This window comes from Phalacrocorax aristotelis, chromosome 21 (genome assembly GCF_949628215.1).
Source record: "Phalacrocorax aristotelis chromosome 21, bGulAri2.1, whole genome shotgun sequence".
Lineage (NCBI taxonomy): Eukaryota > Metazoa > Chordata > Aves > Suliformes > Phalacrocoracidae > Phalacrocorax > Phalacrocorax aristotelis.
Genome location: NC_134296.1, coordinates 1,940,798 through 1,953,006, shown reverse-complemented (window position 1 = coordinate 1,953,006; position 12,209 = coordinate 1,940,798). Strand labels below are relative to the sequence as shown.

Genomic DNA, 12,209 nt, shown 5'->3' with positions numbered 1-12,209 from the left:
TAATTTAACAGTGTGGACAAATGCACTACAGTCTTGCTCTATATGGGCCATGTCAAGACTGTTCCTTGGCAGCATTTAATTTGTAGTGTAGATGCAGAAAACCTGTTCTGGAAGAGTCCCGTTCTCTCTTCTCTACATCTACAGGGCCAAGTGTACTATAGAGATGAAAGAGGATTAAGTATAGAAAAAAAACCCCATCTTGTTGTCTGTCAAAATGTCTAGATTTCTTTTTTCCCCTGGTTCTAAGGGCCCCAGCACCAAAACCAAAACCCATCAACAAAGAAGCAGTCTGGCAACTGTTGCTGCATGCAGATAGGAGAGATTATGAGAAAATCTGTATGAAATATGGAATTGCTGACTTCCGTGGGATGCTGAGAAAGCTGCAAGAGATAAGGAAGGACACAGAGATTGAACAAGGGGAGGTAAAATCAACTGAAACCACTGAAAGCACTGATTTTTAACAAACCGCATAGTCCTACAGTTCCTCAGTAGCTTTTGGAAACAGGCTAAACCTTCCTAAACCTCTTTGTAGATGAAGATTTTATTGTATGACAGAGAAAGATTTATGACAAGAAGTCGTAAATATATACTCATGCAGGCAAAAATGCTGTTGACTTTTTTGAAATCCACTTCATAAATTCTAGGAGATACTGACCTTATTAAAGATCCTTTTATTAAACCACATTTCTAAATTCTGTATTCAGTTGCCTCTGATGAGAATTTGGACCCCAAATTGAACACTTATATGCCTGAGAGTCAAAACTGGCCTTCACATGCAGAGGCATGTAGAAACCTGGAAGGATAGTGGTTGCACACTGTGTGAATGACCAGGAGGTAGCACGTAAAAATAATTTGCCTACAGGAGGAAACTGTGGAAACTTATGGCTTCTTCTGTCCTCATAAAGTTAGAGGTAGCTCTTTTCTATGCAGATAAAAAGTAAATTTCACATTAGCTCAACAATTTAAGAACTTCTGTCATGGTAACCTTATCATTTACTAGGTTCTTGTATCTTTCTTTGCAGTTAATAAACAGTGTCAAAAACTTTGAACACATCAAAGTCAACAAGGAGGGAAAAGCTACTTTCAGTCTGGAGATTGACCTGAAAAACAGTAACAGCAAAGTTTTTCTGCTTAAGGTGAGGGGGTGAGATGTGTTGGCTAGCTCATAGCAGCCACTGAAGTCTTCTATATAAGATGCTTGATCTGCTGGGCAGTGGCTGAGAGCAAACAAGCTTCTTAAAGTTGTCTGTCCGTTGCAGAATCCTTGACTGGTTAGGGAGAAGTGTTGGTGTGGGGGACCAGGTAGTCTTTGGTGGTGAATATCGCTTGGGATTTGTAGGTCCAAGTACAGGGGAAACGGTTAGTTGCTGACATCCTTTTGATTTCAACAGCTCTTCTGGTAAGAGAAAATTCTAACAGTGTATTTTGGGCTGTAGAAATTCTGCAGTCTCATGTAAGAAAAGCAGTCTGATTTTATTAACTTTCACAAGTGTGTTATTCCACTATAATTCACTTCTGCAAAGAAGATCTCAAGGAAATAAAACATCCCACCTAGTTCTGTAGTTATTGCGCTGTGAGCCCCAGGTCATCAGTGCTGTGGATGTTTTTCTGGAAGATACATTTCAGTCAAACTGTGGTTAGTGGCTTTAATATAGGGGAAATCAGAATTCATTAAAGAGGAGGTCAGACTAACTCTATGAACTTCTGAATCAAATGCATGACATGAAGCCTGCACAGCCACCGTGTGGAGAAAGTAACCCACGTCTGTTACAGATAGGAAAGTGGTGAACTCGCCTGCTTACCCGTCTGTGAGGATGCTAAAATCTAAGCAAAGAAAGTAGTTTGTCTTCAAGGTTGCAGTGACTGTGTATGAGTTAAGCTTCAAAAGCTTGTGTGAGCTAAAAAATTACTATTGTTATGCCTAGTTTGAATCTGATTCTCTATCTGCGCAGGACTTGCTGCACTTGGTATCGCCTGTGTGTAACATAAGCAATGAGCCCTGTCCACTTACAGCTGCCCGCTGCAAGTAGTCATAGAGTGTAGTCTTCTTTGTTGTTACTCATTTATATCAATAAAGTGATTGTAGCACTAACTTGGCCTGTTCTGTTTGAAATGCCTTCTGCTAGTTGTGTGTTGCCTTTTAAGAGTATATTCTTTCTCTCCCTTAGGATGGTCAGAAGCTCAGATATGGAACGGGGGATGAGTACAGAAAGCACTGCCTGAGGCAAATTGGAAAAAGGTATAATTTCATTGTCAACGATGTGCAGCCAGAAGATGCGGGCTTGTACCAAGTCAGAGTGGAGAACGTGCCTGTTTTCTCAACTGAACTGGATGCTGAATGTAAGGAATCAAGTTAGATGTGTGCAATATGCAACCATCATTAATTGTTTTTTGCTGGAAGACTTTATCTAGGAGCATATGCAAAGCTCAGCAGTAAAACCTGACAACTACAGAAGACACTTTTTGTGTTGCCAAATAAGGGCTCCTTATATGACACAGGTGAAAAAGAGCAGGAGGGTGATTATGTGATATGGTGTTACATTTGTAGTCCCAAGGTCTAGCTTCAGGTACCAGTTTGGCTCTGAGTTCTGCATGATAGCGAGCAAATTCCTTAATTTACCTCATGCTATAGTCTCCTTTTGTAAGCGCAGAATAGTAACTACCAACTCGATACAAGTATCATGCTGCTGAAATACATTAATGACTATAAATTATCAGCACATCACAGTCATGTGGTATAAATGTCTCAGAAGGTAATAAAGACAAAATTCTACTTTTCTGCTTTTCTGTCCCATAGAATTGGGCCCAGGAGCACATCTCAGTTTTTCCCTTTTCTGCTTAAACCAGTGCTCACAGGCATGGCAAGTTCCTGCCTTTCTTTCTTCCTCCAGCTGCAACAAGTTTTTCTTGGAAGACAGAAATAGCTCTCTCTTTCCTTTCTATAGCTTTTGATTTCTCTATTGCAGCCATCCCTGTGAGATTTAGGCAGCAGCTCAGTGATGTGCGTTGTCCCGAGGAAGAAGATGCTGTCTTTGAGTGTACCCTACACACGCCCTGCTACGACGCTGTGTGGCTACACAAAACCCACCTCCTCAAGCCCAGTGAGAAGCACCAGACCTCCGTAACACCTGATGGTCTGACCCACCAGCTGATTATCAAAAACGTTGTGCCCTCTGACAGCGGCATGTACACACTCGACACCGGACTCTGCACCTCAAATGCCTGGCTTATTGTAGAGCGTAAGTGACACTGTATTATTCCATGGTTTGGCTTGAGGTGTGTTAACAAAATAATATTCCTCTCACTGCTTGATTGCTCACTGGGATGATTCTATGATGAGAAATAAATTGTGGAGCCTCTAGTTCCTAAATTATACTTGACAAAATGAAGGTCTGGTTAGACCCTCTTTCCTCTTCAGATGAGACAACTTTTTCCCTTTTTATTAGTCCTGGCAAATCCTGTTAGCTTATTTACTCTACAGCTACTATGAAGTAGCACATTCTCCATCATTTATTGAAAAATACTCCATCTCTCAACATGTGTTTTTGATGAAGCTGTCACTGAACACAGTACAGCACACAGGAGATCAAGGTGCTTTCAAGGGCATCTTGCCAGATGGTATTTTTCCTTCCAAATTAGAGGTTAAACAGATTAGAGGAAGCTCAGAGGAAGCTGAGAAGATGGGAATCACTTCTTTCAGTGCAAGCAGATTAATAGCCGGCTCATATTTTTTGCTTCCGAAAAGTAGTTGCTTTGGTTTCTTTTGAGACCATGCTGCAGCAAAAGGTGGTCTCTCTTATAAAGGCTCTTTGATGGTCTTTCAGAAACAGTGCAGGTGAGTATGACGTACAAAGAAACTGCCCACTGAGTTCATTGAGCTGTTAATGCTCTACAGAAATTATATCTAGCCTGGAAATCAAGACATTGTGTGACCTGCTAGCTCCCACTGTTCATGTCAGAAAAGCCTGAATTTTGGATTAATACAAAGCTGTTCAGAGAACTGGAACATCTAGTCTTCAGGTTGGCCATGACTCAAATGCCAGGATGCCAAATGTGCAAGCTGCCTTGGTAGCAGTGAGATCCTAATTCAAGGCTGGGAACTCATGGACACTCTGTCCATGGCATATTCTGTAACTCCTCCAGGGCTGGAGGAGGAAGGCAGAAGGGACTAATGAGTCCCAAATACAATCTAAGCCCCTCTAAATTAGACCTATCATGCTGGAAGTTTGCCTTCTTTTCCTGCTTTTTTTGGTTTGTTTAAAATCATGTTTCCACTAAAAAGAATTGTCTTTTTAACTAAGAAATATAAGAATATGTCTGAATGTGACATTGAAAAAATTCAGGACTTGAATTGAGTTTAAATTTATTTAAACTTATTATGTTTCTGTGTTCTACAATGAACATAACAAATGCTAACACATTTTCTTTGGTTGTTGATGCACCACGTGACCTTTTGATTGTTCTTTTTTTTTTTCCTCTCTTTTCCTGTAAATTATAACTCCTCCAATCAAACAATGCATCTTCAATACAGATGGCAAAGGAAAGAGGAGACAGGATGAGAGAGGTGTAAGAGAGAAATCTGAGTGGCTGAAAGAAGCATTGCTAGATACAGACAGGGCTAGGAAACTTCGACGCAAAGAATCTGGTGGTGAAGAAGATCATCTTATGGACACTGGTGTGGAAAAAGATGGCTGGTACAGAAAAGATCAAGGTGGCAGTCAAGGCCACTCCACTGATGTTGATGGAAGCCATAGATTTTTGGGAAAAGATGGGCTACGCAAAGCCCACGGAAATGGAAGGATGGGGTTTGGGCAGTTTTCTGGAGCAGACCTAGATGGAGACTCAACGACAAATGATGGTAGTAGCATTGGATTAAAAGGCTTAGGAGGCAAAAGTGGATTAAGGCCTTTCCATGGCAAGGATTCTATGACAGGCAGAGCAGATACTGGTGATGAATTAGGAGGAACAGGTGAATGGTATTCTGTGGATGGCAGAGCTGATGGTATGCTGGATGCTGTTAACATTGACATGGATGATGGAGAAGGCGTGGGCTCTCAGCATGACAAGGATGGTGAATTAGGTGATACTAGTTACAGAGCTGGCTTTGGGGGTGTTGGGAGATTAGGTGCTACTGATAGAAGTTCTGTGTTAGACGGACTCAATCCTGATTCAACCAGAGTGGGAGATGGTAAGAGTAGTCTCCTCAGTAGGACTAGTCCAGGGACTGGAGCTGGAAAGGATGCTACAGGTACAGAGATTGCAGGAGGACTGAGGTCCCCCTATGGCAAGGATGGTCAGCTGGCTGCAGTTGATATGAATGGTGCGAGTATAAACAGAGAGGGACAAACGGGGACTCCCTATGGCAAGGATGGCCAGACACATAATGCTAGTGGTCATTTAGGTCAGGCAGGAAGGCATGGCTTGCTGTATGGCCCAGATGGTCTTCCAGCTGGAGATGGGGCTGTATCTCATGCAGGTGGCAGTTCTATAGGGGAAATGGAGGCTTTGTATGGTCCAGATGGTCGACCAGTTAAAGCAGGTGTTGGTGATGCTGGAGTAGCTGGTGCAGGGGGAATTGGGTCTCCTTATGGAAAAGATGGTCTCCCAACTGGAGCAGGTGTTGCTGGTGCTCGTGCAGGGGGAATTGGGTCTCCATATGGAAAGGATGGTCTTCCAGTTGGGGCTGGTCTTGGTGGTGCCGGTATAACTGGTGCAGGGGGAGTGGGATCTCCATATGGAAAGGATGGTCTTCCAGTTGGGGTTAGTCTTGGTGGTGCCAGTATAGCTGGTGCAGGGGGAGTTGGGTCTCCATATGGAAAGGATGGTCTCCGAGTTGGGGCTGGTCTTGGTGGTGCTGGTGTAGCTGGTGCAGGGGGAGTTGGGTCTCCATATGGAAAGGATGGTCTCCCAGTTGGGGCTGGTCTTGGTGGTGCTGGTGTAGCTGGTGCAGGGGGATATGGGTCTCCTTATGGAAAGGAAAGTCTCCAAGCTGGAGCAGATGTTGCTGGTGCTCATGCAGGGGGAGTTGGGTCTCCATACGGAAAGGATGGTCTTCCAGTTGGGGCTGGTCTTGGTGGTGCCAGTATAGCTGGTGCAGGGGGAGTTCGGTCTCCATATGGAAAGGATGGTTTCCCAGTTGGAGCTGGCATTGTTGGTGCCGGTGTAGCTGGTGCAGTCGGAGTTGGATCTCCCTATGGAAAGGATGGCCTTCCAGCTAAAGCAAGTGTTGGTGGTGCTGGTGTAGCTGGTGCAGGGGGAGTTGGATCTCCCTATGGAAAGGATGGTCTCCCAGTTGGAGCTGGCATTGGTGGTGCTGGTGTAGCTGGTGCAGGGGGAGCTGGGTCTCCATATGGAAAGGATGGTTTCCCAGTTGGCGCTGGCATTAGTGGTGGTGTAGCTGGTGCAGGTGGAGCTGGGTCTCCATATGGAAAGGATGGCCTTCCAGATGGAGCAAGCGTTGGTGGGGCTGCAGTTGGTGGGTTTGGAAGTGTTGGATCTCCCTATGGAAAGGATGGTCTCCCAGTTGGAGCTGGCATTGGTGGTGCTGGTGTAGCTGGTGCAGGGGGAGCTGGGTCTCCTTATGGAAAGGACAGTGTTCCAGGAGGAGCAGGCATTGCTGGGGCTGCAGGTGGTGGCTTTGGAGGTGTTGGATCTCCCTACGGAAAGGATGGTCTCCCAGCTGGGGTTGGGATCAGTGGTGCTGGCGTAGCTGGTGCAGGGGGAGTGGGATATCCATATGGAAAGGATGGTCTCCCAGCTGGTGCAGGTGTAGCTGGTGCAGGGGGAGTGGGATCTCCATATGGAAAGGATGGTCTTCCAGCTGGGGCTGGCATTGGTGGTGCTGGTGTAGATGGTGCAGGTGGAGTTGGGTCTCCATATGGTAAGGCTGGTGTTCCAGCTGGAGCAAGTGTTGGTGGTGCTGGTGTAGCTGGTCTAAGGGGAGTTGGGTCTCCATATGGAAAGGATGGTTTCCCAATTGGAGCTGGCATTGGTGGTGCTGGTGTAGCTGGTGCAGGGGGAGCTGGGTCTCCATATGGAAAGGATGGTCTCCCAGTCGGAGCTGGCATGGGTGGTGCAGGTGTAGCTGGTGCAGGGGGAGCTGGGTCTCCATATGGAAAGGATGGTCTCCCAGTTGGAGCTGGCATGGGTGGTGCAGGTGTAGCTGGTGCAGGTGGAGTTGGGTCTCCATATGGTAAGGATGGTCTTGGTGGTGCGACTGGTATTGGTAGTGATGGTTTAGCTGGTGCAGGGGGAGTTGGATCTCCTTATGGAAAGGATGGTCTTCCAGCTGGAGCCGGCATTGGTGGTGCTGGTACAGCTGGTGCAGGGGGAGTTGGGTCTCCATATGGAAAGGATGGCCTTCCAGCTGGGGCTGGTCTTGATGGGGCTGATTTTGGTGGCTTTGGAAGTGTTGAATCTCCCTATGGAAAGGATGGTCTTCCAGTTGGAGCAAGTGTTGGTGGTGCTGGTGTAGCTGGTGCAGGGGGAGCTGGGTCTCCTTATGGAAAGGACAGTGTTCCAGGAGGAGCAGGCGTTGCTGGGGCTGCAGGTGGTGGCTTTGGAGGTGTTGGATCTCCCTACGGAAAGGATGGTCTCCCAGCTGGGGTTGGGATCAGTGGTGCTGGCGTAGCTGGTGCAGGGGGAGTGGGATATCCATACGGAAAGGATGGTCTCCCAGCTGGTGCAGGTGTAGCTGGTGCAGGGGTAGTGGGATCTCCATATGGAAAGGATGGTCTTCCAGCTGGGGCTGGCATTGGTGGTGCTGGTATAGCTGGTGCAGGTGGAGTTGGGTCTCCATATGGTAAGGCTGGTGTTCCAGCTGGAGCAAGTGTTGGTGGTGCTGGTGTAGCTGGTGCAGTTGGAGTTGGGTCTCCCTATGGAAAGGATAGTGTTCCAGTTGGAGCAAGTGTTGGTGGTGCTGGTGTAGCTGGTGCAGGGGGAGCTGGGTCTCCATATGGAAAGGATGGTCTCCCAGTTGGAGCTGGCATCAGTGGTGCTGGCGTAACGGGTGCAGGAAGAGTGGGATATCCATATGGAAAAGATGGTCTCCCAGCTGAAGCAGGTGTAGCTGGTGCAGGGGGAGTTGGATCTCCATATGGAAAGGATGGTCTTCCAGCTGGGGCTGGCATTGCTGGGGCTGGTGTAGATGGTGTAAGCGGAGTGGGATTTCCCTATGGAAAGGATGGTCTCCCAGCTGAAGCAGGTGTAGCTGGTGGAGGTGGAGTTGGGTCTCCCTATGGAAAGGAAGGTCTCCCAGTTGGAGCTGGCATGGGTGGTGCTGGCGTAACGGGTGCAGGGGGAGTGGGATATCCATATGGAAAAGATGGTCTCCCAGCTGAAGCAGGAGCTAGTGGTACTGGTGTAGCTAGTTTTGGAGGTGTTAGATCTTTGTATGGAAAGGATGGTGTTCCAGCTGGAGCAGGTATTGGTGTTGCTGGTGCTGGTGTAGGGGTAGTTGGATCTCCATTTGGAAAGGATGGCCTTCCAGCTGGAGCTGGCATTGGTAGTGCTGGTGCAGGTGGTGTTGGATCTCCCTATGGAAAGGATGGTCACCCAGCTGGAGCAGATGTTGCTGGTGCAGGTGGAGTTGGATCTCCATATGGTAAGGATGGTCTCCCAGCTGGAGTAGGTGTTGATGGTGGTGGTGTTTCTGGTGCAGGGGGAGTTGTGACTCTCTACGGAAAGGACGGTCTTCTATCTGGGGCTGGTGCTCGTGCTGCTTGTGCAGGGGGAGTTGGGTCTCCTTATGGAAGAGATGGTCTTCCAGTGGGAATGGGAACTGGGGCTAGTACTGGTGTAACTGATTTTGCTGGTTTTGGGTCTCCGTATGGAAAAGATGGTCTCCCAGCTGGGGCTGGGGCTGGTGTAGGTGGTGCGAGGGGTTCTTTCTATGGAAAGGATGGTATCCCAGCTGGGGCTATGTCAGGAGCGGCTCATTTTCCTTTTGGCAGTGACGAAGTAAAGGGATCTCCCCATGGCAGGGATGCTATGCTGCTCAGAGCTCAGGGATATAGAGATGGGACAGGAGGAGATGGCTTTTCCTCAGAAGGTGCTGGTGTTAGTCGCTTTGCAAGTGCTGGGTCTCCCTATGGCAAAGACAGTGGGACAGGTGGGGGCAGGGCTGGTGTGGCTGGTGGTGGCAGGTTGGGAAGTGATGAAAGGGAGTTACCTTCAGTCCGTGGTAAAGAAGGTATGGTAGGCGCTGTTGGACGAGGTGGTGAATATGGGCTGGATTCACGTCCTGGGAAATCTACAGGAGGTGAAACTGGAAAGGGCACTGCCAGAGACTTTAGAGCATCAGGGAACAAAGGCTCATCTCATGACAGAGATTCACTTTCAGGTCAAGGAGATGCCAGGGGTGAGGGCAGAGATTTAGGACAGTTAGGCTCCCTTTATGGCAAAAAATCTGCCTTTGGAGAGTCAGGGAGTAAATCCCATAACAGGTCTGTTGATGGGAGGAATTCAGGTGGTTTTGGTCAAGGGTCATTGGATTATGGTCAGATGTCAGATCTTTATGGTGGACTTCCTTCAATAAACCAGAGAAAAGAGGAACCTGGCCTTGATATTAAAGCAAATGATTTCTTGAAGAATACGGAAAGTATGGGAAAAAGAAGATGTTATTCCCTAGATGATCTGAAAGGTATGTGTTTAACTGACAACTTCTGTATTGCTCGTCTTTGCATTTTGATACCCACATTCCTAATCCTGGTGAAACTGAAAGTGAATCTTATAGTTTAGACAAAGGTAGCTATATGTAGGAACTTGGCTATACTGAGATCCATTCCTCATTCCACCACTGGTTTGCTGTTGACCTTACACAATTCACTCAGATCAAACTGCCTTTCAAGTCTATGTGATCTTTATTGAAAATATCTAAAACAGGTATCATTTGTTCATTCAAATAGATGCTTCAGATCCACATGGAACTTCAGTTCACAAACATACTAGTTCCCATATGGTTTCAAGGAATATGGCCATGTTTCTCTGCTGTTGTTCCAATTTAAAAATTATTGTATCACTTTACTTGTTCTAACATTTAGTGCAAATATCTGCATTTTTTCAGGTTCTGGGAACAAATCTATGCCTGCTTATATTGGATTAATGTGCACATTGGGCCCAATGTAAAGAGCTCTTTTCTCTTGTAACATCAGAAATAATAAAGTGTTGCATATAGTAAAAGGAGAGTAAAGTGTATGCAGCCATCTAAGACCAGTGGCCACACTAGCAAAATATAATGTGAAAATTGTAGAAATGGGAAACTTCATGTGTATAACCAAAGGGGAATTCTTCTCCAGTGGAGTTGCTGACAAGTTAGAAATTATCAAGGGAACCAAAACATAAATATAAATGAAGAAGCAAAATCAAAAAAATTGGAGTTAATGGGGAAGGAGGTTATTAGAGAGGGGATAAGGATGTTAATGGAGAAGATCTTGGGAAGGGAAAGAGGCATCCAGGGGCAGAGAATAGTGTGACTTGGGGCTGTTTAGGGGAAACCGGTTGGGCAGCCCTGTATCTGGTCAGTGCAGAGGAAAAGAATGATGTAGTCATATATCTGTATCCTGGAGTAGCCTATTTTTCCCCACTGGCTGTAGAGGGAGCCCAGACAATCATAGACTTAAAATAGCAACTCTATAGATGGATAACGTGATTTGTGATGAATCCGTTGCCCATTAGGTTGATGTTAGGACTATATTGTATGCAGGCCAGCTGGCGTTTCCCTTCAGTACAATGAGTTTATGCCAGCTGGCCCACAGTGTTGTGGTACAAAATCCTGTCATGACTACAGTATATATTTTTAAAAAAGCTCTCCTTTCTCCTCATGTGCACGTGCATTTTTATCTATACATTTCTCTCTGTCAGTGTAACACAGAGTTCTCATCTTTTCAACATTTTCTTTTCTGAATGTTCAGTGCCACGCTGTCATCTCAACAAACAGTTACTTGATGTCAGAGTCCTGAAAGGAGAACCAGCTGAGCTGTCTTGCACTGTCAGTAAAGTTGATGTAACAGGAACCTGGTTTAAAGATGGATTAAAGGTAGGTGTCCTCTAGCTACTGTTTGCTTTGGTTAGCAATGTTCTGCTCTCTGGCTCTGCCTCTTATCAAGTGTCATGTCAACGTGTCCTTCCCTCTGCCAGTCTTACTGTAGTCCAATTATGGCCCTGGAAAGATTCTGCAGGAACCTGTTGATAATAAAATTCCTGGTAGAAGACCAGCCAGATTTCTCCCCCTTCCTGCTGCAAGACATTTCTGTTCTTGCTGACAACAGGAGGCTTTGGGTTTTCCATTCTTTTTCATAGGTGGAGATGGTGTGGGTCTCTTCCTTGCAACGCAGTCCCTTTTCTTTTACTTGGTGAATGAGAGAAATATGCAAAAAGTGAGGGAAAAAAATCTTCAAAGGATCCTTCAGGCAGACATAACACAAAGAGTACTTTTTCAAATTAGTGCTTAAGGTCAAGCATAGACATCATATTCTACGTTCCAAAACAACACTGAGGAGTAATTCCAGGTGTGGGATCCAGATGATACTGTAGGAGGTCTGAGGTGCCATACTCAAGCATGGGCCAAATTTTTTCATCATTAAGAGTAAAAAGAGAGAACTTGGAGATTTTACGAAAAATTATTTTAATGGACCTTGAATCAAGACTTTGTGGGGAGTATGTTGACAATGCTTACATGTAACGTTTCCAGCTGAGTAATCCCAGAATATTACTGTAATTAAACGTGCCTGTCATTCATAAGTCTTTTCAATTACATATCACATTTGTGTCCGTCCAGCTTAAGTTCAAATTGCCCTTTTTTTTTTTTCTTTTTTTTAAGAATGGGTCTCTGTGCTTTACCTTGTAGTTAAAAAGCATGGATGGAGTCTGTTTTGAAAAGGACGGTCTAGTACATAAACTAATTATTAACAAAGTGGAAGATATTCATGCTGGGAAATACAGGTTTGAAGGTGGAGATATAAAAACTGAAGCTTCACTTTTTGTTGAAGGTGAGTCTATTCAAACTACCAGTGCAGCATGCTAGCCTGGTGTGCTTGAAATGTAATACGTTTTCTCAGAGGCCTATAGTTGGTTATGGAGACAACTTTCTTATAAAGAATTACCATGTAAACAGGAGATAGTTTTTGTACAGGATGGTGCATTTTGTATTTACAAATTTAACTAGGGAGCTTTCCTGAATAGCTTCTATTATTAACCCAAAGTCTCTTGGG

At 45.6% G+C, this 12,209-nt stretch overlaps 1 protein-coding gene across 15 annotated transcripts in view; it reads left to right on the top strand.

The window, feature by feature from the left end:
• Positions 1 to 12,209, top strand: part of IGFN1 (immunoglobulin like and fibronectin type III domain containing 1) — a 39,364-nt gene that overhangs the window by 16,011 nt on the left and 11,144 nt on the right. For 4 of the 15 annotated variants that reach the window (XM_075115611.1, XM_075115610.1, XM_075115609.1 and 1 more), the window contains 8 exons: positions 248 to 422; positions 1,023 to 1,136; positions 2,169 to 2,340; positions 2,967 to 3,239; positions 4,532 to 6,835; positions 7,163 to 9,640; positions 10,911 to 11,035; positions 11,846 to 11,987. In XM_075115611.1, coding sequence (XP_074971712.1) covers positions 248 to 422; positions 1,023 to 1,136; positions 2,169 to 2,340; positions 2,967 to 3,239; positions 4,532 to 6,835; positions 7,163 to 9,640; positions 10,911 to 11,035; positions 11,846 to 11,987 — 5,783 coding nt within the window. The other 11 variants (XM_075115617.1, XM_075115613.1, XM_075115614.1 and 8 more) reach the window with 11 other exon arrangements.